At 36.7% G+C, this 25,444-nt stretch overlaps 3 protein-coding genes across 5 annotated transcripts; 1 reads left to right on the plus strand and 2 right to left on the minus strand.

The window, feature by feature from the left end:
- Window positions 1-2,825: 2,825 nt before the first annotated feature.
- Window positions 2,826-7,755, minus strand: LOC141898420 (DNA ligase 4-like). 2 transcript variants are annotated; one of them, XM_074784283.1, is made up of 18 exons: window positions 7,666-7,755; window positions 6,896-7,097; window positions 6,735-6,812; window positions 6,548-6,649; window positions 6,150-6,458; window positions 5,848-6,059; window positions 5,590-5,735; window positions 5,311-5,512; window positions 4,942-5,227; window positions 4,690-4,857; window positions 4,466-4,603; window positions 4,224-4,367; window positions 4,028-4,145; window positions 3,791-3,926; window positions 3,577-3,715; window positions 3,392-3,486; window positions 3,157-3,309; window positions 2,826-3,065 (listed from the first exon to the last, which is right to left on the minus strand). In XM_074784283.1, exons 2-18 carry the CDS (start codon window positions 7,082-7,084, stop codon window positions 2,930-2,932), a joined length of 2,751 nt encoding a protein of 916 aa, XP_074640384.1. In that variant the 5' UTR covers window positions 7,085-7,097; window positions 7,666-7,755; the 3' UTR covers window positions 2,826-2,929. The 2 variants fall into 2 exon arrangements, with proteins under 2 accessions (XP_074640384.1, XP_074640385.1); XM_074784284.1 differs by lacking the exon at window positions 7,666-7,755 and adding an exon at window positions 7,422-7,650.
- Window positions 7,756-7,980: 225 nt separating this feature from the next.
- Window positions 7,981-16,567, minus strand: LOC141898416 (synergin gamma-like). 2 transcript variants are annotated; one of them, XM_074784278.1, is made up of 18 exons: window positions 16,511-16,567; window positions 15,560-15,785; window positions 15,311-15,417; window positions 14,950-15,140; window positions 14,769-14,866; window positions 14,579-14,651; window positions 14,065-14,259; window positions 13,714-13,924; window positions 13,442-13,604; window positions 13,156-13,360; window positions 13,029-13,083; window positions 12,862-12,920; window positions 10,841-12,463; window positions 10,638-10,729; window positions 10,402-10,552; window positions 10,242-10,298; window positions 10,069-10,160; window positions 7,981-9,984 (listed from the first exon to the last, which is right to left on the minus strand). In XM_074784278.1, exons 1-18 carry the CDS (start codon window positions 16,537-16,539, stop codon window positions 9,742-9,744), a joined length of 3,870 nt encoding a protein of 1,289 aa, XP_074640379.1. In that variant the 5' UTR covers window positions 16,540-16,567; the 3' UTR covers window positions 7,981-9,741. The 2 variants fall into 2 exon arrangements, with proteins under 2 accessions (XP_074640379.1, XP_074640380.1); XM_074784279.1 differs by lacking the exon at window positions 14,065-14,259.
- A 362-nt stretch (window positions 16,568-16,929) lies between these two features.
- LOC141898430 (rRNA methyltransferase 1, mitochondrial-like) lies at window positions 16,930-19,102 on the plus strand. The gene is made up of 9 exons (XM_074784299.1): window positions 16,930-16,974; window positions 17,072-17,451; window positions 17,548-17,785; window positions 17,868-17,929; window positions 18,028-18,082; window positions 18,162-18,238; window positions 18,331-18,424; window positions 18,497-18,629; window positions 18,914-19,102. Exons 2-9 carry the CDS (start codon window positions 17,183-17,185, stop codon window positions 19,093-19,095), a joined length of 1,110 nt encoding a protein of 369 aa, XP_074640400.1. The 5' UTR covers window positions 16,930-16,974; window positions 17,072-17,182; the 3' UTR covers window positions 19,096-19,102.
- Window positions 19,103-25,444: the final 6,342 nt, after the last annotated feature.

Raw genomic sequence — 25,444 nt, forward strand, 5'->3', positions numbered from 1 at the left:
GCTTTAATGCCTAATCATGACTTGTCTGACTTATCACAACTAGTATCCTCATGGACAGACTGACCCTGTACGCATGATTTGATACCGCCATACTCTGACCAAAATCAAAAATTGGGATAAGAGTAAATTGGAACATCAAGAAACGAAATTCTAATATGGACTTTCCTAAATTTACATGGTGTACCGTTTAATCTCCAGTTGAGTATCAAAATTAAAGAAAACAATTTGTTTTTTTTTTAAATTATGAGTGGTAAGCATGAAGTTTTTGGCAGAATTTCAGAGGATCGGTGCTCCAAGTAATTAAAAATGCCTCATCTCCCCTCAATTGAATCGAGGAGTTTTTAAAAAATGAAAATCTGTCTATTGACGGGATTCTGTGATAACAGTATGAATGATGAATTATCGTGAATGCATGGTATTAGTGGGTTTTCCCCCAATGACTCAAATAGACCGCTTTCCTCGTGCATGTGAGGTAGTTATCTCGGCCAGTTGAAACCGCCGCGTGTTCCGAAAAAATACAAATAAATTTTGATTTTAGACAATTGAATTAGTGTTATTTCATACATTGTGATAGATGATTAAGTACGTTTAGAACAAGGAAAAATGTTAAGTCTTCAACGCGATATTTTCAAATCGAAAGCGTAGATGTTGAACCTGACTGCGGGACGGATCTTAGACTGTCATAGGCCTACGGCAAAGGTGACAAAGCGACCACGAAGCGAATAAGGCTGAAAAGCCTTCAAAAGATCCGTCGATGCTGATGATGTTGAATTAGTAAATAAGTCGGCTTTAACGGCTTATAGGAGAATGACCCCAACGAATGGCCGGCCTGGATCCTAGAATTACCGTGAGCTAAAACGCTTTCTTGGCATTCACGAGTAAACGAGTCGTTTTTCTTAAAAACATTTGTGAATTCGAGAGTTTTTCTCTGATTTTCAGATATATAGGCCTACACGTAGCAGCATGATATTTCAAATAATGCGAAAGATATAATTCAAAATTCACCCAAACACATGAATACAATGTGACATTACATTAATGATAATGTGGATTTCTTTCGCGTTAAATTCATTTTCCAATACTGACGAGAAGGCATATTAGAAAATAAATTTAACACGTGCACGTTTTTAAACATCTTATAGTTCGTCAATTTACGTTTGACCAACCACAACAGAGTATGCATGCAAGGCATTGGAAAATAAATTTAACGCGAACGCTAGCTTATCAACGTTTTAGTGTTGTCAGTAATTGAATCATGAATCTCACAGTGCCGATTGGCCGACCGTACAATAGTTATCAAGCTCTCATGTCAGTGGCAATCAAGTCTGGGAGCTACCGTTCGGCATCATTGGTCATTTTGTCGATCTTGTTTCTGTTGGGAGCCTTCGGAAATTCGGCTACTTTCTTAATAATGATAAGTCACAAATTCCGGAGTTTATCGTACGCTAACTATCTTGTCGTTTTGTCTGTTACTGATTCTATCCATTGCATCAATCTCGCCCTGATGCCCGTAGTACAATTTCTTCTCTTGTACGTTGACATCGGTCCGATCTATGTGATGTATCACGTCATCGGCTGTCAAATCTACGAATTTATCACGCAACTTGCAGCATGTAATAGTTCCTGGCTAATAGTAGCTATATCGCTAGAACGAGCGGCAGTTGTGCTCTTCCCGTTCAAGTCTCGTTTGGTATGCACACCTACATTTGCAAGATTTGCTATATTAATAATTATTGGGATGAATACACTGATCCTATATCTTCTACCTACTGTCACTATTTATTTCCCAGACAAGTTCTTTGGATGTTACTATAATCTATTTGACCAAATCACTATATTTCTAACATGTCTCGTCCTCGCCATTTTTCTGCCTTTGATATTGATCGTTACTTCAAATTCTGTTATAATCTTTCAGTTATTCAGGGGTTTACGCATTGTTTTGTCGGATAAAAAATCTACAAAATCAAAGCGTACAACAATAATGCTTGTAACAGTTTCACTCGCATTTGCAGTATTTACGCTTCCGACCTGCATTACTGTTTTCTTACCAATTTCTATGAAAATAAAAACTTTGCTCTACGATATATTCAGTAAGTTCCAGGTTTGTAACTATGCAATCAATTTCTACATATATCTTTTACTGGGACAGGAAATTCGTGAATATTTCTGTGAAAAAATCTGTTGTAAAAATTTAGTAAAATGAGTCTTTTTTAATTTGGATGAATCCGATCTAACTCACGCCTAATCGTTACAGAGACCGTCTGTAAAGTCTACGTTACTTCGTTCCTGCACGATAGATGATATTGTAAACTTCGGGTTTTTAGCATTACCGTTAAGAACAAGTTCTCAATTCTCAAGTCCCTACTGGTAGGATTTTTTCCATTGCTGGGTAGGTCAGTTACATTGGCATGCCTATGGTAGAGGTCTACCGTTAAACTTTCATTGGTCATTCTGCTGATACTTTTGCAATAACCTTCGGAATTCAGTAACTCTCCAAAGAAAACTGATCAGATTCGGCGACCGTTATCTTATCCTTATGTCAGTCATATGTTGAACATCAAATTTGCCAGTTTTTTTAATGCTTCGACTTAGCAATTGTTAAATCCGATGTCATTCTCTTCGCACTGCGTCGATTTCCGATTGCGTACAGATCGAACCCTTTTAAAGAAACCAGATTGTGTTTGCGCTGGAAACCGACAAATTCCTCCCACGAGCTCATATAAATGTCATCTTCTTGGAGGTCAACAGGGGTTACATGTAGAATTTATATTCATGAAAAGATGAATAGATAAATCGTAGATACAAGGACAACTGGAATCTAATTTGAGCGTGTTTTATTATAAAATGAAATAAGATATAATCTCTATACAAAATATAGAATATCAACACAATAACAAATCCTTTAAAAATAAGTTTGATGACAGTTTTCTCATGGTCCATAATAACGTTCAGTCTTTAGACTTTTACTCTCTAAGCAATCATAAGCCCATCGTTCAGTCACTAGATGAAACATCTTCTCACGGGACTTTGATAGATTTCTTAGTTCGTGCACTCTTTCGGTATCACTGAAAAAATCCAAACAATAAACAATGCGACTATATGCTATATGCTTAGGGTAACTTATGAATACTGCGCTCTTTGATAGCGAACATTTACCCAGAATCTACAACAACATGAGATACTTTTTCATCTATTGAATCCACCACAGTAGCACCATACGATCTTATTTCTAGTCCAAGAAGATCGAGACTCGAATCCTTAATGTGAGTTGTACTATCACCAATTACCAGGTTGTTGTCCAAATATACTCTACAAATACAATAATTTGACAAATGTGTGAAGGATTCTACTGATAGGTTCTCGATCTCCAATGGACACATATTTTTCTTACCTGCACAATCGAAATAATCCAAACTCTGATTCGTTTGGAAAATATTCCATTTCAAACGAAGCAATCATTTCAGAATTAACTTTCTCTGTGTTATCCTGGAAAAGAAAAACACCACAGAGTGTTATTCTCTTATATTGTTCATGACTCTGGCCTGCAGTTATTCATGATTAATGGGAATACATTACCTGTTCACTGATTTCTTTAAAAACAATTTCCAGCTGTTCAGCAGAAGTGTCATCGAAGAAGCTGTCTCCATACTTGTCATAATCAAGAGCAAATTGCGCTTTAGTTTTTGCAGAAGTGAAAATCATATCTAAAGGTGTCCTGCAAGAATGGGTACTGTTACATATTGCTAATCATTCAAAGCAATATTCCACAGTAAAATATATTTTCTATTACCAGGGTATGAATCTTTTAGCTCCATCACATCTGGCCAGCCAAGATGCTTTGACAACATCGTAGCAGCCTGTCTTGATGAAATTGTTAACTTTAACAACAACCTTTTCAGCCACAATGCAATAAGTACTTTTTACATCTGAATCATTAGAAAAAGAAAAGGATATACATGCATAAATGAGTCAGAAAGTAAGAATAAATTGTGAGGATTTCAAAATGAATGACTATGTGTACATATACCAGGATTTTGAACAATTTCCCCTCCAAATTTTACAACTGCCTTTTCAAGGTCAGCTTTTGTGTGAGCTGTTGAACCATTTACAATGCAGAACTCTTTACCAGCAAACATCTCAGAAACCTACAGCATAAAGCAGTGATTACATTAAATACAGTAATAAAATACGTTCAGCTTTTACTTTCAGAATTCTTCAAATACCTGTAGAACAGTGGATGTATCAGTGGCCCTAAACTGGACTGCCACAGTTGGCTTCGCTGAGCGTTGGATAACCCTACGCTTTTTCTTACTTGGTTCTTCCTCTTCAATACCAGCATAGTGAGCGGCCAATTTACCTTCTGATTTCTTAATAAGCAACAATTTAAAAGTCATATAAACTAGGCCTACGCGTAACTCCGAACAACATTCAAGAATTCTAAAATTGAAATGATTCCAGCACAAACCTTTCGCAACTGTTCAATATCATCAGTTGTCATGCAGTCATACCATTTTTTATCAGAGCGGATCTTTTCAACTCTTGGAAATCTTAATGTGCACTTTGTTTTAAACCTCTCACTGTCAATCACCTCAGCCGCTTTCACCTGAGTAATCAAAAACAGAGGCTGCCCGATTATTCCATTTATCAGATACAGGTAATAGTAGTTCATAGAAATATCTTTCTACTTACTTGCAATATATATGATTTTGAAGGTTCAATCCACAAGTCGGGTTTTTCTTTAAAGCCTGATGCCAATATGATAGAAGTTGGTGGGTTCTTTTTATCGAAAACCTGCAAGTGATTTGCCAATGACCGGTTAAATTCATACAACTCTCTTCGTGTGTAGCCAGTTCCAACCTAAAATGAGTACCGTATTCCAATCGAGTATAGAGCCTTATCATTTGTAACCAATAATCATAAGCATATATTCCAATGGCATACCTTACAAAAAGAGTGAAACACAGTTGGTTTGCTTTGACCAGCAGCAGGAGGAATAGCAGCTGCCAACAGAAAATGTGACATCATACCAGATCTATGTCCACCTCCAAAATATCCTCCAACCACCACCAAATCTAACTCATCCATTAAACCACCTACGTACTCGGGTTTTATTTTAAACCAGCCTCCTCTTCGAGTATTTGGTTTGTATATGGAGTTTATACTTTTGATCATGATGCCCTCTTCACGGTTGTCAATTGCTTCATTCAAAGCATCAGCGCAGTCCTGTCTAATAGAGAGAACATCCATTCATATCAGCATGTTAATGCCAATAAAACTGTTTCAAACACCTATCCCGTAAGCTTCATTTACCTTGTTTTGGCGATTTTCCTTTCAGACAGAAATATCCTGCCTTCGATTGGATTTATAACTTCCTTCAATATATCTGTTCTTTCACTGAGAGGCTTGTTTGAAAGGACCTCTCCGTTCAAATAAAGGATGTCAAAAATTGCAAGGCATGGCTGATAATCCTTTATATCTTTGGATTTGATGTCGAAGTTTTCACCTTTTGATCCTGTTATATTAATACATTACATAATCAACTATTATGAGGCAGTAAACCAAGCAGAAATCATTGAAATGTAAACTGACCTAATGTTTTGGTTTCTGCATTGTAACCCAACATCTCTCCATCCAGAATACATGCTTTCACATTTGGGAGGAATGCAGAATGTACGTACGGCGTAAAATTTCCATCATATGGAGATGAACCATAGGTAGCTGTATACTCATTACCCCTAAAGTAATTTTGATTCATGATTGAAAAATAGCCACAAGAAAATTCCTATTTACTCAATTCTGGAGCAGTGCATTAATCTTTAGGCAAATTTGACAATCTAATTCACCTACCCTCTAGAGAAATACTTGTATATTGCATCATCTTTATGAAGTTGCATTCTTTCACCATCATATTTGGTTTCAACATAGAATTCTTTGTTATCCATTAACTTTTCAACCTTACTGGGAGCGCCGCGTTCACCAAGCATTGGACGAAATGGTGAGAACATGCTTATTCCTATTTCATGAAGTCGAACTGCCGGATTCTTTAATTGAACTGCCACCTACATCAGTAGAGGATAAATGATTGAAAATGCTGAATAACAAAAATAGCATATAACTTACATATATCATTACATACGCGTAAATCATACCTTCTCTAAACTGTTTGTAACATTATATAAATCTTCAGCATCTTCATGATAAACGCTAAACACTGTCTGTTGACTTATTCCACACTTCAGTTCTTTCATTATCATACGAATTAACCATTTCTGTTCTAAGGCCGATGATTCTTTCAGAAGTTTGAGAATGTGTTTTCGTACGGCATCTTTATTCTTTTTCGCATTGCCACTTGCAATTCCATTCAGACACTCGTTGACATCTTCTATCGTCAACTTTCCTTTGTCAGGACAACGGTTTTTCAAAACAAAATATGCAACGCTTGCGAAATCCCCTCCAGCCTATTGAATTAAAGATTGTTCCGGTAGTTTAAGAATCATAATCTACTATGAGCCCTACAGAATAGCACTATGGCACAGTTTTAGCTTACCCCTTTAGCAACTTTTGGGGCTTTGTAATTCAGTAACTTTTGAGCATCTGGACTTTCCTTATTCAAACACAGCACTTCAATGAATAATCTTGCTAAAGTATTCTATAAGTGTTGAAAATATGTATGTCACACATATACACCGAAAAAATTCTAATCTATTAGACGATATGAATTTCTATATAAATACTTCTTTGATTCCATAAGCAACACGCTCTTTTTCCAGCTGAGGTAACAGTAATCGCAAAGCCGGAAAAAATGAATCAGCCTACAAATGAAAGCAATTAGGACAATAGTAAATCTTGAATAAGGGGCCTACACGATGAGAAAGAGTAATTCAAAGATACACACCGTATTAGGATTATCAGCATGCAATTTATCATGAAACGATCGCCATTTCACTACAAATTCTTTTAGGATGGATCGCCTTGTTTCCAAAGTTCTTCGGCCACTCAAACGTTCTATCCTTTCCAGCAAACCAGCAAGTTCAGAAAATGGAACCTTTGATGCCACACTTAATGTAGAGCCTGATGTACTCATGTTTGTGAAATTTCTGTAATGATAGGATATGATAAGGTTTCACACTCTAATTAGCGTAGTCTAGCCATTAAAGCCAAAACAAACTGTATCATTTGAGAATCATACTATTCCTAGGATAAAGAAAGCAGGATCTCAGTCTATTTTTTAGTAGTTTTACAAGGCTACGATAAGGTAACTAACTACAAGGCTGTAGAAATGTGTTGGGGATTAGGGGGGGGCATGATCTAGGCTGTAGTGTAGTACTGGAGCTACCTCTACAAGATTGTACTGTTTAGTAGTAGTAGGGGCATTTTGATAACATAAATAAAATGGTCTGTTACTGTTATTTAAGAGGTACCGTTTGGGAAAACAGTTCGGCACAGTTGTAATTGTCGTCTAAAGAGACGTGTGTGTCACAGGGGCTTGTCACAATTTGATGGTGTGGACTGGTGGACTGTGGTGGTATGGATGGAGTCAATAAATTTAATTGAATATTTGTGTTTATCGCCTCACGATCACTACTAATCACGTGTAAGCTTATGCTAATCTAAATGTGACAGGACTCTGAGAGGGTCTAGAATTTAATGCTTTTTGTAACGCACATTAATGTTTCATGCCCGAGGATTCTGAGATATCATAAATAGCTCTTTTAACACGAAAAATGCTATGCCTGGAAAAGGCTGTTTTTCAAGCAGCGCCCTCTACACTCACGTACCAGGACGGGTTTCAAATCTCGGTTCCTCCACAGTTACAAACACTTATTAGAATTTAATTAATGTGATTATAAGAACGATAGTCTCGCGAAACTGGGAATACAGACTCAGCAACAAAACTGTACTGATTCGTACTGAAAAGCCAATCCAAATCCAGTAATCACTAAATAAGACAAACCATAATGTACATGATGATAATGTGCAATGTATATTTCTATAACAACTTTTACAAGACATTGTATGTACTCTGTTGCAGGCAATAACAATTTCAATTTACACTCACACACAAAACTTAGAGTTTGATGTCGGAAACTTAATATTATATTCAAATTGGTAAATGTGGTGAAAAAAGATCACTAGCCGACAGTTTTTTTTTCTTCGTATGATACATGATTTGATACACTGTCTAACTCGAAAGAAATGTTAAGGTTAAGTAACTAACAATAAAATATTTGAAGATGAGCTTTTTGATAACAACATTCAGGTTTGATAGAGGGGACCCAACTAATGAGTTAGTGAATATTTTCTAGAGTAGATCACACACTTGTACCAGCTAGGTTAAAAACTCCATTCACTGTTTCAGATTTATGTTTAAAATGGTGTTTTAGAATTATTAACAAGAAAATATCTAATAATGGCAAAAATTAACATATCTGAATTGCTCATATATGACACGGTACATGCTACATGTAAAACGTACATATTTCAATAAGTGTTGCAAACTAAAGAATCTTATTCAAGAGGACGGTGCTTTATCACCCAGTGATCATGTTGTATACAGCAATCTAAAAGTAAAACAAAATTCCCTGCTTAATAATTTGGTCAGAACACTTTATGATTGAGTAATTGAGGTATCAAACCTAAAGACAATACATATCTCGCTGTGCAACTATCATTTAGAATAATTCATAGATATGACAACAATAGATAAATAATTGTATCAGTACCTGGTAGGCCTACATGAACTACGAAGCTACTAAGCATCAAAATCGTGAAATTCAAAGAACTGATTCTTCCGACAATGCAAGGGCACTATCATGAATGGTCTTAGCAATGACAGAAAATACTTCACAACTTTTCATATGTCTCATGTTTAACTCAATAAAATAACATAGTGAGGTATGATTTAGAGTACCACATTACTGGCCAGATATGAAGTGCAAACAGCAAAACATTAAGATTCACACAATTGTTCATCAGAGCTGATCTATTCACATGATTATATCTGGACTGTAGTGTAACCTCCTGATCATTTACCTTTTAACATGTGGTAAACAGGTAATTTCATTTTTGACTAGCATCATATTTTGCATTTATATATATTTACATAAACATAACATTTTAAAATGACAGGTGCTAGCAATACAATTAAGAATGCAAGAGTTATGAAAACAAAGATTTATAGCCGAGATAGAATATTTTTGTAAATAACTTACTCTGTTGCTACTTCTATTTCTAACTAATCCTGATGAACTTTCAAGTGAAATACCGTACACACGCAGTTGATAACAGACCTTAACCTGCCCATTGTTAAGGTTGCAAATGTGGTTGCCGTTGACTATTTAAAATCAACAGTATACATGAGATCAGCCCTTTACAACAATGCAGATAATAATATGGGAAATTTTGCGAACAATGTTTTTTAATGGCTGTGCATAGTACATATCCACTGAGTCTGCTGAGCACGTGAAATATATCACAAACAGGAATTTTAACAAAAAAGCATCAATTTCATGGCTTGAGATTTAAGATTTAAGCATATCAATCAAATACAAATCTGACTAGAAAAACCATAAATTGAATACTAACACAAGCAAGAAAGAATTTTAAGTGCTAGCCATAAGAACCACCAAACTAGATTGTATTTTGGAATGATAACTAGTTATTACAACAACGTAGCAATATAGGCAAAGTGGTTTTAGACCATTCGAAATTAGATCAATTAAATACCACCTGCATTCCCATTTACAACAATTCAGGTAGACGTAATGCTGGCAAAGTCGAATCTACACAGTTAATCCAAAAGTTAGCACAAGTTACGTGGTATTGTCGTCCACCGTACGTCAGTTTATGTTTATCCATTTCTCTGTCAAATGCTTTGCTCCTTGAATCAACATTCAGTAAACACACTCCACAAGCTCTGTGCTGCAACTCATCACCATCAGATTTCAAAATACACTTTGAAAAATCCAAGGATAAAATATCAGGCTACAATGAAAGAAATGCAGTATGTCAATCCTGCCACATAGCGTACGAGCTGTACAGACTTCTGAAATTAATATTACTTCTTACCATCAGGGAACTATTCTGAATAAATGCAGCTACACTGTTCCAACTGACTTCAATATCACTGATGAGATTATGCAGGTTTTCGTTAGTGACAGCTATAAAGGAACAACAGTCATTCATGAAACAAACCAGTATCTAAGAAATATACATCGCATGTATCTAAGTTAAACGCTTACCTGATACTCTCATAGCGAGAGACAAACGTTTTACTACTCGGTAAATCTCCACAATTCCTGAAAAAATGTTTTAAGAGAGTACAGTTAATACAGTTTTAATACAGTTACAGTCGGAACACTTTGAAGAAAAGATTCTTTTCGTAGATAAATAGAAACTTACCAAGGATATAATCAGAACCTTGTCTCGATTTGATCACTTCATTACAGACGGATGAACTACTTATTGAATTAAACACATCACTCGCTTTCTGAATGGTTTCTAGACATTTCTTAAGACTGCGTTCCCATTCAAATGCATGACGTTCAACATTCTAACAAGATTGATTGTTAATGAAATTGGGATAATGCTATCAATTAGCTTATTTTACTTAATTCTGTATCATGTGAGACACTTACCATTAAATCATTTCTGGCAGAACTGTAACGATCAAGTAAAACACCATCAGAGAGGAGATCACTAGCATCACGCGGACATTGATTCCAAGAATCTGTGACAAAATTATTCATCAATCAATTACATTTTGCAACTAAGGAAAAAATCGCAAATACTTTGCATCAGGCAAATACTTTGCATCATATGCCGTTTTGTGAGTGCTTACCTTCGATATGGGTTTGTTGTGGCTCAGCAGAGCTGAAGCTACCAAAGTTTTCCATACTGCCGGGTGTTTCAGCTGGAGACTGATAAAATGTTGCTTTCAGATCTAGGCTTTTCACGGACATCTGGTCAGGATTGGACTTTTTACCAGAATCAGCTGAGTTGACGCTAGATATAGACTGATTGTCACCACCGAGAGAATTCAGATCTTTGGATGAGTCTTTCGTTGGGAATTCAAAACTGGAAACTGATTGCGAGTCCGCAAGAATATCACCAATGATTGCTTCGTTAACAGGCAATGTGGCAGGAATGTTTGTTTCATTGGATGAACTACTATTGAATAATCCAAGCTTTCCTTTCTTAGTTGGATAGTTGTTATTATAAGATTCCAGTATTTTTGGGCGGATGTTCTTCGCAGCCCGGGAACCAGCCGTCCAATCAGTAGCCATAACTCCTGACCGCGTATCAGTAAACAGTTCAGAATCGTCTGACGCCGTGACAGCTTGAGTAGTTCCTGATGACATAAAATCAGAAAATTCTTCATCTTCATCATTGAATGTCAATTCAGGTGGCGCTTCTCGCAGGGTTCCATCGGACAATTCAATGTAGCTATTTTCTGGTGACCTATTTTTACCATTCTGCAAACCTCGTTTACTACTGAATGTTCCTACAGCTCCAAATGGACTACTCGGAGTAGATGATTCTTCAGAATTCTCTTTTTCTATGTTTTCTGTCCAGGTTCTGTTATCAGATACTTCAGGATCTTTACAATCCACTGATTTGAACACGTTCTTTTCACATTCACCTCCGTTACCATTCGAATCTGCTGACTGAAACTGTGAAAAATCTGCGAAACCTGGTGAATTCGGCTCATCTTTGGTGGTCGCCTCAGAACTAGAGAATTCATCCCAGATATGACTAGTTGAAGTTTTGTTCGTTTCAGGAATGGTAGCTGGTGTAGAATCATTGTTTGAAGCAAAGAGTGCAGATATTTGATTCTTAAATGCTGAATAGTTGTCAATCAGAACACCTGAATTGCCGCTCTCTTTTTGTACATTGCTATTTTTAAGCATTGAAAATTCATCGTTTTGATCGACAGACTTCGTAGGTATCACAGGATTTAATTTAGACTCCTCAGGGCTCATGAAAACAGATGAATCAATCTTACTATCTTTCTCCGATGGCTTCTCTACTGAACTAAGTGTCCTAAATACTGAATACTTATCACTCGGATCAATAGTTGATTGATCAATTTTGGGAGGAATATTAGCAAAACTCCCACTCAAATTATCACTGCTTTCAGCTGATTTAAAATCATCAAAATCATCGTCATCATCATCATCAATTGCATAACTGGATGGCAGAGATTTCTGTGAGATTGAATCCATCTTGAAACTACCAATTGAACTACCGTCTAAACTCTTCGGACGTTTGGTTGCAATTTCTGTCATCATTCCGATGAAGTTACTAGGTGAGAAAGGAATCGATGTGTTGTTATTATTAGGCGATGGTAGAATGGTCGCTGATTCAGTTACTTTGTTTGCCAATTCAGTTATCTTAGAAAATCCACCGATGTCATCATGGATCGTATTTGGACGAATGTTTGCTGGTTGTTTTGTTGCCGATCCTGCAATAAACATTCATATTACATTTACAACAAAAATATATATTCATTGAACATTTTTCATTGAACTTTAAGAACTAGGAGTTCAAGGACACAATACCCACTTGGTGAAATGCTTGACAATCTGAGAATTTCAATATTCAACAGATACAGTAATCAATGACCTTAAAGCTCACCAAAATCATAGAGCATCTCATGAGCTACAATCTTGCAAGTAATTGTGGTTACAAAATATGCATGGGTGCCAATATTCATATGGAAATACCATATTATTCCACTATTCAACACCCTGGTGAACATACACAGAAAACAATGAATAGAAAAATTACATCTACCCATGGACGAATAGTGAATGCAATAGTCCGCTGGGACGTTAGTCCCAGGGCAAGTGGGCTACTTACCTGCTGGTTGGGTACTGGATTGAAATGGGAAATGACTATGTTTCTCTTTTTTTTCATCACTAGAAGAAATGAAAAATGTCTTTCTCAAAGCATTCAGAAATAAAGTTTTGTACATGTACCATAAAACTTCAAAGGAATTATATATTAAAATGTTGTACATCAATTACCTTTTCGTTTCAACCTTAAAATCAGCTGGACTAGACACAAATTCCCCGAATGAATCTGAATGTGAAAATAACAAAAATTAAAATTGATCGTTATCTATAAACTGTATTCCTGTTAGCTGAAACTCACCTGAATTTTGAGCTGAAGTATCAAAATCATGATTGATTTGAGATGTGCTAGATTTAGATGAAATAACAGGGTTTGTTGGTGGGATAACCTCAGATGACAAAGTAGGTGCAGGTGGAACTTGGGGGGCCATCTGCTGTCCAAGATCAGGGATACATGGCTCGGGATATATGTTGAAGATTTGCAGGGAACTAACATCTTGTTTACCCTGAAAATAACATCAAAATAGAAATCAGAACAAGTCGCCCTTCATTAGTTCAGAACGGTAGCAAATTGATTTCAGATTTACCTGAGCTAGAGCGATAAGAGCAAGCACCATGAACAGCTCTTCTTTGATTAGTTGACCAGGCTGCATTTTATTCGCAATACCCCATATGTGACCAAGCAACTCACGAGGCAAATTACTACGAATTAAAATGGAGTACACCATTCCGGTATCGATAAAACCATCCCTAAAATGTAATGAAATATAATTAGCCGGGAGGAGTTTATAAGTATGAATTACAAGACAACAACCTTTTGACATGCTTTCTTTTTCATCAACATTCACGAATGCATTACCTCAAAGAAGCTTCAAGTACTTGATGATAAATAGGTGGCATCTTTGCGTCATGGTAAAATACAGGTGGAATGTGAGATGTCTGATGATGGTTCACTGGAGCAGTAACTACAGTGCTAGCCGCATTAGTACGATCCGTAATATTAGATGAATCAGACACAGAAGAATCAATCTCACTTGAAATCTGTACTGGTTTCCCTTCTGGTACTGGAGCTATAAACAATAAAGGAATTGATCTTGATGAGCAGAATTCTTATCAACTGGTAGGAAGGAATATACTAAAATACCATTTTATCAATGGGCACCAGTAATAATAATAATGGTTAATATAAAGTAGTTAGTGACACCATTACCTGGTTTTGGAAGAACAAACAGATTATGTAAGTCTTCCCCATCACCAATCCACTTCCTAGCTTGTCTACTCTCTTGGAATGATGTTGAGCGGTTTTGTTTTGGTTGAATTTGTTTCACTGTTGGTTTTTGGAATGCTTTAGCTTTTTTATGAGATTCACTAAGGTCAGAGCATGCTTTCATCATATCTTCTATACCTTTGTAGAAGAAATGAGTAATGAGAGGTTTAAATGCAAGATAACTGAAGTACTGAAGCCTGTTCCACAGTTGTGAGTCAGATTTTCAAATCGTAACTGTATAGTTGAACTGGGTCCTGAAACTTGTCACCTTGTGATCACTATGTAACCATTATGAGGGGAGTAATAGAGATTATAAGGGAACCAAATAACTTTCATGAGAATTATCAACAGTTCTTCAAAAATGAAAATGAACATCAATTGATAATTTTCATATAATGCTATCATTTTTAATATGTATTTAATATGATCTAATATGGCTGTGCTGTATCTGCCTTACCAACTTTTTGTTGAGAATTTTCAACGGGTTTTGGATTATCAAATTTCTGCTGGGGTGAAACCTCTTGAGCCTCCTAAAAACAGAAAATCATTCAGCTATAGAGAGTGAAACAAGAAAAATGTTTTTTCATTTGAATGTGATGCAATAACAAGGTTGCCATATTCCCAAATTAGAAATATCATGAACAAACCTGAACAGGGGTATGTTCTGTTTTATCATCTGTAGGTCCTTGTATAAAATCACCAAAATTATCATCCAAATCATTTTGTTTCACTTCATTGACATCAACTGAAAAATGTTAATAATACGATGATATCAGCAACCTTAAAGAAAATAACACACATAAAGCAGTGTGAACCAAGATATTTTACCTTTAACCTTAGGTGCAGCTTTTGGTTCATTTTTCCCTAATATAGCATCAATCATTGAGTTAGCATCACCCAATTTTTGGCTTCCTCGACCAACTTGCATCAATTTTCTTTGTGTATCCTGAAAATGTCTCTTTTTTATTTCGTCTCCAACATTCTTCACAGGTTGCTGAGAGCCAGGCTTGCCAGGAGTACTGAAAAGAGATTCATTGATACCAAAAGTCTAAAATTTACATTCATGAAAATTGACTGAGTGAGGGGAGACATTTGTAGGGGGTAATTATCTAGGGGGCATTTGTCTCGGAGTGGAGTTGTCCTAGAAGAGTCAATTTACACATCTGATTTCAAAATTCACTTCTTTTACCTTTGACGAGCTTGATAGTTCTGAGCCATCTGAGGTGTATATGCTGGTGGGGCCATGTACATCGGTGTTCGAAATACCTGCTGTTGTGGTACATAGTTCATTCGCCCCTGCAATAAAAAACGGATAACATGAAAATAAAAGAAAATCAAGATTGAAACGCTGGTTAAAATACGATCGATGTACAACTAAAACTGAATGATTTATCGCACCCGAAGTCCTTTCAAATGAGTCGAAATCTACAGACATTACCTGTACTCCTGCAGGCCTGTACATTTGTTGATGCATTCCCTGTTGCATCATCATTTGTTGTTGGATATTTTGATTCATCGCCCCTTGTTGCATCTGCATTATTCCACGCTGATGTTGCTGCATCATTGGATATTGCTGTTGGATGCCTGTAAATCCTGTATGCTGCTGTTGTTGTACCGAATTATTTGGAAACCCAGGAAATACTCCAGAACCTGGATGTGGGTACCTAAGTAGGAGTAAAAAATGGAATACGACTTAAGTAAAACTGTGATGTGCAAGCAGCAAAGACACTGACTACAGTCTACGTGTATAGACTCATCTAAATTTTCTTTTGTGTTAAATAAATGGCCCATGGATTACAATAGGGTTGGGAAATTAAACATCATTGAAGAGACAGAGTTTGGCTCCACATTATTAAATTAGTAGCATTTTCTGCATTCAGTGTGAGTCACACCGCAGTTGTTAGAGGAGGAGACCCTAATAAATGGGACAAATGTGTGGACAGTGGTGGAGACTACTCTTGACTAAAATAGTCTATTTACGCGTAATAATAGCTGGTACCATCTCCTTCACACCTATGTCGACTGCATACGGCAGACTTTTCTCTCTTGAGGTAAACCTTGTAAAAATAGCCCACCCACCCAAAAATCCAAACCTTGGCTTAGCACACAGTCACTACAGTCTCAGTGACACTGACACTGGTGGACTGGACTGTGGTGGACAGCGACAGGGTCAGTACCACTCTGTCCAGTGTCTGTCTCGACAAAAAAGTATTTTTAGGCTGTTGAGTTATCAATCATTCAATCTACGCGTAGTTGAAATTAATTGTAATTTGTTGAAAATTCAGACTAACGATAGCCATGAAATACTAGTTGATAGTGTCGGATAATCACTATAATAAACCAACGAACAACGAGTATAATGAAAAATTCGAACCCGGAAGTTATTTACCTTCCATCCGCCATGATAGCTTTTGACATTCGGTACGAACGATTTGAATGGTCGAATCCCAGAATTCCGATCATTTATATACTAATCGATTTTAACACAGTCAATTGATATTCTTTAATTTTAGACACGCCTAAATAGTTCATGATAAATAAGTGCCGAAAAAATGTTCAGCCTAATGGAATAATAGGAGGGATATGATCATCTGAAATCTTTGGATCTAGCGCCGCCGCATGCGGATGGCACGTGGCGGATTGGCATCTAAAAATGTACTGGCCACGCCCGAAGTTTCTTACTTAAGTACTCCTTATTTTGAAAGCAACTCTAAACAAGAGTCTCGAAATTCAGAATTTTGAGCGAGCTTGAGAATTTTTGACGACGTCCATTTTCAGGATATGAAAAATAAGTTACATTAGTTGGGATTCGAAACCAACCTACGTAGCTCGATGGAACGCTGATCGTCGAAGGTAAGAAAATAATCTTCGGTTTTTATTGAATTCTGAGAGCAATTTGTCTTTGTTTCTACATTCACATCTTTTAATTGTATTTAATGCTATATTTTAGATGGAATTTTGAAAGTGTAAATGTCATGAATAGATACAGTATTCGTATTTTCATGTAGTTGGCGGTATCGATTAGTTAAGCTATGTCCCGATAGATGGCAAAAAAGTGATAATGAGTTTGAGCACATGTGTTAAGTGCGCGCGAAAACAGATTTCAATTAAATTATATTTCAATCGATGGCTCTACCGCAAGAGCACAATATTAGAAAATGAAAATAAAAGAGGAGGCGAATCAAATGATAGTGGACAGGACCTATTGGATTTAGAGGCTGGATTGCATCGTACAAACGTAAAGAAAACATCTACAAAAAACTGGTATAAACCATGGCGACCACATTTAGATAATAAAGAAAAAAACACCGATGTTAGATTTATGTCGAGGTACGTATACAGTCTACAGAAACGTGAAAAGAAGAAAAATTCTTAGAAATTTTTTGGAGCTTGAATAAATCAAACTGCAAGTCTTTTTGATTTTAGAAAGCATGCGAAGCAGTACAACATACAAGGCGAAGTCCTGTTTGGGCGTCATCCAGTTACGCTAGCTTTGAAACGTAAACTACGAGAAATCTATCAATTATACATATCTGATCAACTGAAAGAATCTGAAAAAGTAGAAATACAGAACATAATACAGCTAGCAGATCAAATGAGCGTTCCTTTCTGCGTAACGTCTAGTCAAATACTTGATAAACTATCTGCTGGAAGGCCGCATCAGGTACTACAGCCATTCGACATACTTTTACTACTTTTAAATCATAATACAATTTATTTGATTTTTGAACAATCCATGATTTTAGGGTATTTGTTTGGATGTTTCAAGCAAGAAATATGAAGCATTTGATGAAGAAAGTCTTTCAAGGTAGGCCATCTTGTATGATTATTTCATATCGATATATGTGAAATATTGATACATTTATAGGAATAATCAAATGATTGTTGTATCTTTGTGAATTTCAGCCATAATATAAATGAACACAGTCCACAGTTGTGGCTGGTCCTTGACAGAATATTGGTATATCTTCATGTCTTAGACAATTTTACCACCATTAAAACTATTTGCATTGTTAACCTTACACTCATTTTCTCTGAAGGATCCAATGAATCTCGGTGCCATCATTCGTTCCAGTTATTTCTTTGGAGTTGACAGACTGCTTGCTACCAAAAGCAGGTTTGCTGCTTTATTTAACATACTCTCGATTTATTGCCTCTTACTCCGTATATAATTGATTCATGCTAGTTTAACTAATGCATATCAAATAGTTGTAGACTGAGTCCAGTAGTGTGTAAAGCTAGTTCCGGGACGATGGAATTGGTAGATGTATTTCGCGTTGGTGACCTGTCTCATTTCATTAAGGTACGAACACCATTGAATATTGGTGTATGTAAAAACCATGTTTTATAGAAAACATCATTTTCTTTCATTCAGATATGTTCAGGTTTAGGTTGGGATGTCGTCGCGACCTCGTCTTCATCAGGCGAGACGGCAGATCGTCGAGAGAAAGAAAGATGTGTATCTCTCGATGACTTTCATCTGGACAGAAACACAATTGTTATTTTTGGTAACGTTTTATCTGATCGGAATATTTGTAGGATTTATCGTTTGTAACATAAAATAAATGTTTAAGGCTATAAACTGATACTTTGTTTCTCCTAATCGGCCTGGTCATTTTGTAAAATGTGATAGAATTTGTAATCAGTTCATTCCTACCGGGTCTTTATTGTCAGCTTGATCATGATTTTAGAAAAAGTTATCTACAAGGTAGATAGGCGGCTGGCCAGGTTAACTTAAGATCAGCAGAAATGAGAAACATGGTATTAAAGATATCTAAATTTATTTTCTCAGGCAACGAAGGAACCGGTTTGGCGTCTGGTGTATTAAATCTCTGCAGGAAGCTCGTCTACATAGAACCAAATCCTGGAGTTAGTGATAATCTCGAATCTTTAAACGTGTCCGTTTCGGCCGGAGTTTTGCTTCATAGCTTAACCAGAGTCCGTAGAAAAAAAGACAGAAACAAGTACATGTAAACGGAACGATGTGAAATAAATTTTATTAAACAAAGCGATAAGGTTTTCTAGTATTGTTAATAAGCATTTGTAATCTCGGGTGTACGTTATCGTGCGCGTATCAAACATAAAACGTGTTTAGTCGAAGCCCTTTCTCCGATCGGAATTAGTTTCTAGAAAAAATCGGTGTCTGAATCTAGTTCCTGAAGCGGTTGATTCACCACCCTGAATAAATCATTGCTGGTAGTCAATGGTTCGTCCAATCCGATCCTAGGATCTATTTGTGCACGCTCTATTCCTGTACCATCCATAGCGTCGATTTCTTTCGTTTTTTCACCAAGGAATTTGACATTGTCTGTACAAATTTCAATTGAGATAGGGTCATCGCCGGTGGCATCAAATCTGCATTTCGGATGTTTTTCGATATAGTCGTTGCGACGTTGGGAGTGTCGAAATACTAGCCTGGCCTTCCACTTTCGCGATCTACAAGCGCATATCAACAGTCCTATCATCACGACGGTCAATATAACTCCAACTGTAACTCCTGACAACACTCGTATCAACACTGAAAAGAGAATAGTCGATTTATTCATAATTCAAGTCCAATTCTCGATAGAATTTGGCACTTTTTGAAACTCACCGGCCTTCTTGTCATTCCCGCAATTTTCCTCGACAGCAGGACAATCGTTTCTCTGATCACAGACTCGCTCTTTTAAGATGCAAACATTCTTCCCCGCATTGCAAAGTGTGTAAGCAGGGGGGCAACTGACGTTGCTGACAAGTATCGGTGGTAAATCTGTCCGGACGAACTTAGCATTCTCACATTGTGTATTACATGGCAGCTTATCCTCACTGAGACCTGGACAGGATGCTCCTCCATATTTTTGCGTTGGTTGAGAACATTCTCTTGTGCGTACGGTTGTCCCCGCTCCACATGACGCCGAACACGATGAAAAATTCGACCAATTTCCCCAAACACCATTCACTGCGAATTGATAATAAGACATATTTATAATTTCACATATTGTATCATCTTACTTCTGATCGATGGTTATAAACATATATATATATTTCGTGTACCTGGGCATTTTGTTTGCTTATAACATTGTGTCACGAACTTATCAGATCCATTACAAGGGCGGCCACCACTGGCAGGTCCCGGTTGGTTGCATAGTCTCTGTTTGATCTGGACTCCTTTGCCACAAGTTACTGCACACGCCGTATATTCACTCCACGGTCCCCAGTTGCCGTCAACTTAAGCACGAAATATTGGGAAATTGATACGACTGATACCCTGTTCTGATCGACTTTAGATGTGTTTTGAAGAACCTCAAATTTACCTGGACAAAGTTGAGCATTACATTCAGATATTTCCGTCGGCTCACCATCGCAGCCATTGCCACCGTTTATTGGCGGTGGATTGTTACAGAGTCTCGAACGACTTCTTATTCCTCCTCCACAAGTTAAAGGACACTCCGTGTAATTCGACCAGTTACTCCACGCTCCATTTACTTCAAGTAGTAGATTTGACTTTTATCAGGACATACAAAACGATAACTATGGATCCGATACTTTAAGGTATCGTTATAACAACACAGAATAAGTAGAAATATCGTACTTTTTATATAGACGGCTCCCTTTCTCTGCGGCTGCGCGATCCAAAAATTACAGATAAATGTTACTAATTCTCCATCGCATTCAACCTGTACCTATAATATATTGTTGGAATGAAATAAACTCGGCCCGGAAAGCTATATATGGTCGGTTTTCTGTTGGAACTTCATACCTTAGATACCTGCCAGCTAGAATCCGTTCCATTATCATCATTGCCAATATTCAAACCGTAGAAATAGAAACCAAGATTATGGTTATCTTCGAGTTGAAGGTCGAATGTATCCACACTTATGAACAAATATTATAGAGACGAAAGATTAATAATTGATCTTACTAATATCTTATTGATCATAATTCAAAGTCAAAATGGTTAGCTCATATATAGTTAGATTTGTAGTAATACCTATTTTTTTGAAACTGTCCGGGATTCCTCTGAAGATAAAACCTGGGAGTCATACCAGCATTGCTCTCTAATTGAACCCAAACGTTAGCGTCGGTGCCCGCTTCATCGTCGGGGCCGGTGAAAATCTTCACAGTAACTAAACAGAAATGGGATCTTAAAATGTGGATAGAAAATCCCAGAAATGAGAAATATGCTTAGCTTTTAAACCAGTTTTTCTAGCTGGTTAGGTTCACAAGTAGTTAAATCATGACTTCTATCTGGACCCAGATGTTACAGTGCATACCTTCTTTAGCGTGCGAAGACGCGGCTACGATCATCAGAACAACATAAACTGTTTTCCATTTTGCAAAAATATCATTCCTCATTTTGCTCTTCGAAATAGTTACTTCCATACCGTATCGTTAAAAGTTACTAATAGTTCAGTTTACTGGTATTTATATAGGCGTGATCGTTGTTGATGTACTTTAAAACCAGTCACACGCTCATTACGTAATTTACTTCCGAAAAAGTACACATTATACGTAACAATATTGTGGAGTTTCGAGCTCAAAACGCTGTTGATTGTACTTTTGTTATTGTTCAAAGCTGTATACATTTTACTTTCATAAGCCATTATTAAATGGTGTAAATTTGTTTTGGTAAATTCTTATTGAGGACTCCGCCATCTCAACGCGATTAAATCTGGATGTATTTTTTTCATTTTCATTCTAAGTGATAATTTGGCTGTTGGCGAAATATCAGAAATGGCCACACAACGTCGAAACCTATGATTACTGATATTTTGTTGAAAAAGTCATAACTAATGATTTTGCAAACCCATTGCGGTGCACCTCAGATTAACGCGCATGAATAATGAATAGCAATTTAGTTTAATCGTAACTACGCGACAACACAACCAAAAGTAATGAAAAGTCAAATTTATCATTAAGTAAATGAAAGCTGCTCGAGTATCGCGTAACTTAAATGAATCATTTAGCAAAGTTTACAGAATGGACGCTGTCTCAGTGCGGTTTTTACGACAATGGTTGTAATGGTTGTATCGGTTGAGTGAAATTTGATCAATTCGTCTGCATGCTGTATAATCGCTGTGTACGCGGTGGTAACTTTTTTTTATCTAGCTACAATAAACCCGTAATGGAATTAGATCGGATTTCTCGCCTTAATTCTCGCGATCAAGGCGAAATGACACCAGCGGTGTCGTTATTAGCCAGCAAAACCTGCATTCCATTAAAACTGTCCATGTGCGTACATATAGTGACCGAAACAAACTTTACTTGTAAATCATATAATTCTCTATTTAAATGAGAAGTTACACAAGAAAACAATTATATCTTAAAATAAATTCAAAATAAACTCATTATCGCTGCTTGGAATTTCTAGTGACTAGATTTTACAAGGAACCAACCAATATTTTATTTGACGCAGGAAGAGCTGGTGCCTTCATTCTGAACGCTTGATGCAGACGGCGACAGCATTGAAATATATAATACATTCGGAGCAGTTAACGTGGTTGAATCGGTTGAATCATGAAATAAACATTTTTTGTTTTTATTTTGTTGTATCGTTTTGGAATGGATGGAACGAGCGATTCTAAGGTGGAAATAGCGAGCGAGTAAAAACTCGTCCATTTGAAACGTAAACTTGTAAATCTTGTCCGATCATCCCACGTATTTCACCATATATGGTGTTATATACCAACCTCCATCAACCGTGGTTTTTTAAAGTTAGATTTCTCGATCGAGACTCGTGTCATGTCAATGCACGGGAGGGATTAAATCCGATTTAACACGAGAGGATATGATTTTGTATCAAGATTATTTTCAGTCGAAAGATATTCTAAAGATTGCAACGAGCGTCATCGGGTAGTACGTATCTGGCTGGTGTAATTTTTTCTCTGCTTCGTCGCCGCCGATGTTCATTCATCTTACTCGTCGTAAGCTCGTCGAACACACGTGGTGACCTTCGATATGGTTAACCACTGAATTCACCGTTATTTGATAACACAAATATTTCAGATTGAATTTTTCGGGCCACTGGTTTATCATAGATATTCCGAATAAAGTGTATCCCGATTGAATGATCCAGTATGTGATAGTGAACAACGGTCTATAATTAGTCACCACAAGGAACTGATAGTGTTGATGCCGCTTGGTGTGGATCCAAAACATGTATATACTTGAGGATACTTTTCGTCAATTTCTAATATTTCATAAAAATATCATCTTTGTATAGAAAATACGTATTCCGTTGATATGCGCATTTTGAATCACGACAAAATTTTATTTGAAAAATATCCGGATTAAGGTATCATGAAAGCACCTATCTGTAGATGCGAATGCCGTCTACAACAATTCTGGTGATAGACGGACTTCGTAGTCCCGGTCACCACCGTGTCTGCCGTCTGGCTCTGTTATCACGCCTTTTCGATCGATACTCAAACTTCGTTTTCCTGCAAAATAATTGAAATTTTTGGAGATCACCTGCGCCCGCTCGGAAATTCTGACGAAAATTCTTTCATGGGAAGATGTGTTAGTTCATCTTTGAACACATATCGCAATATATACACGTATGTCTGGCATAAGCTCTGAACACAAGTCTTATCAATTGGATATACAAACGTGTGTATATGTGTCTCGACCATAAGATATAAGAAGAGAAATTATGGATAACGTGTTTACATTCATTCACAAGCAAAGTTTCATTTTTGTGCTCTCCTTGCGAGAGCAAACCGTAACAACTCAAACACTTCTTCACACACACAAAGAATCGTTAATCCGGAGCAAGCCGCCCAATTATAGTGTAGAACGACGGGAAAACTAAACTAGGGTATTCTTCAATTGGAGGGAAATTCCCGACAACATGTTTGCACGAAATCTATTAAGTAGTTTTTTTTATCCTTGTGGATGATATGGTGTTATCTCTTATCTGGGATATCTTACTGCTACCATGGTCAACCATACATATATATGAGGTGTTTTGTTTATCCCCGTTGGGACAATGCATTATTATCGTTCATTAGGCGAATACCGTTTATCTATCAGATATTGATGTATTCATGAGTAGGCGAACTTTTCGAGCTCCAGTCGTAACATTTAGTTTATATCATCAATTCAATCAATTTTAATCACGCGCTTGTTTCATAGTATGAATAAAAAATCAAGAAAAATCAAAATTCATAAAAAGATATCATATTCTAGTTTCTACGTCTTAAATGTATTTTAATTTTCCATCTCAAAATTCACAGTTAATGGTTTTATCTCTAGAATTAGGTTATGGAACTAATTATAGTTGGTTATTTGAATTGGCATCGATTTGCGAAAATAATGCTGTATATATATTTGATACATTGCATGGATCTGCGGACGACTCTAAAAGGTTAAGTAGAGAGTGTAAATAGTTGATAATCACACAAGACACGTTTCCTTCAGTACAAACAAACAGAGAGAAAGAGATGCAGATTAATGGAATTATAGAGTTGGTAGCAATCAATTGTAAAGCGTCATTAAGGATAAAAGAAATGGGAAAATGGATTTAGGTTTATAAGGAAGTTATACAATAGGTGAAGCTGATTGGAAATATATTCGATTTCGGTGTGGGTTTCAATCTGGTATTCACTGAAACTGACAGCACCACCGAATAGCGGGATTGGTGAGTATTTTACCTCAGGTTTGATTATACTTACGGATATTTGTAGGATGATGTTCTTTCCTTGGTCATATCTGCCCCTACCAATGGCATCGACTGGTATAAGCTATTTGTTGATCTCTTCCTTCTGAAATATCCTCCTTCCACACTTCCCATGCACACTGTATAAAGTTTATATCTTTGAGCCAGTCTTTTGTAAGCCTTTGGGTCGAGATCTTTCATTATTTTTAGCACTTTTACAACAGATGCCCCTGGAAATACATGTAGGAATATTCACAAACTTATCAATATACCTAAATGGCTTGCTAAAAAACCCGATGGAAACAGTACATGAGGCCAATGGAAATTTAACGCACTACGTATATTGTAGTATAAAGCTTTCAGATAAATAACCAAAATTTTGCCTAACATTTAAATTTTGCTTGTTTTATCCTCGTCGTTATTTCAACATGGGCATTTCACAAACATCCTTACATCCTTCCATTCCCATCTTTGTTACAGGAAGATTGATATCTATCAAGAAAGATTGTATTGAACAAAATGCTATAACATCCCTCTAGATGTAGATTATTCAATCTTGTACAAGTAAACAAAAGTGTGATATAGCACTTTCATTTTGATGAACCATGTCAACCTTATCAATTCTACGGAATACCTAAACTGATAACCTCACCAAATCATTCTCCAATGATTAAATCACAATGAATC

Source organism: Tubulanus polymorphus, chromosome 2 (genome assembly GCF_964204645.1).
Source record: "Tubulanus polymorphus chromosome 2, tnTubPoly1.2, whole genome shotgun sequence".
NCBI lineage: Eukaryota > Metazoa > Nemertea > Palaeonemertea > Tubulaniformes > Tubulanidae > Tubulanus > Tubulanus polymorphus.

Bases quoted from the DNA above. Each gene is read 5' to 3' on its own strand.
- LOC141898420 (XM_074784283.1), bottom strand. From the start codon at position 7,084: ATGAGTACATCAGGCTCTACATTAAGTGTGGCATCAAAGGTTCCATTT. The intron at 6,650-6,734 runs GTATTTATATAG...CAACACTTATAG, and splicing joins TTGCTTATGGAATCAAAGAA to AATACTTTAGCAAGATTATT. The intron at 4,146-4,223 runs GTATTTGAAGAA...TTTATGCTGTAG, and splicing joins ATACATCCACTGTTCTACAG to GTTTCTGAGATGTTTGCTGG.
- LOC141898416 (XM_074784278.1), bottom strand. From the start codon at position 16,539: ATGTCAAAAGCTATCATGGCGGATGGAAG. The intron at 10,299-10,401 runs GTAAGTTTCTAT...ACATTTTTTCAG, and splicing joins AGGTTCTGATTATATCCTTG to GAATTGTGGAGATTTACCGA. The intron at 9,985-10,068 runs GTAAGAAGTAAT...CTTTCATTGTAG, and splicing joins TTCAGAATAGTTCCCTGATG to CCTGATATTTTATCCTTGGA.
- LOC141898430 (XM_074784299.1), top strand. From the start codon at position 17,183: ATGAGTTTGAGCACATGTGTTAAGTGCGCGCGAAAACAGATTTCAATT. The intron at 17,930-18,027 runs GTAGGCCATCTT...TGTGAATTTCAG, and splicing joins GATGAAGAAAGTCTTTCAAG to CCATAATATAAATGAACACA. The intron at 18,083-18,161 runs GTATATCTTCAT...TTTTCTCTGAAG, and splicing joins TGGTCCTTGACAGAATATTG to GATCCAATGAATCTCGGTGC.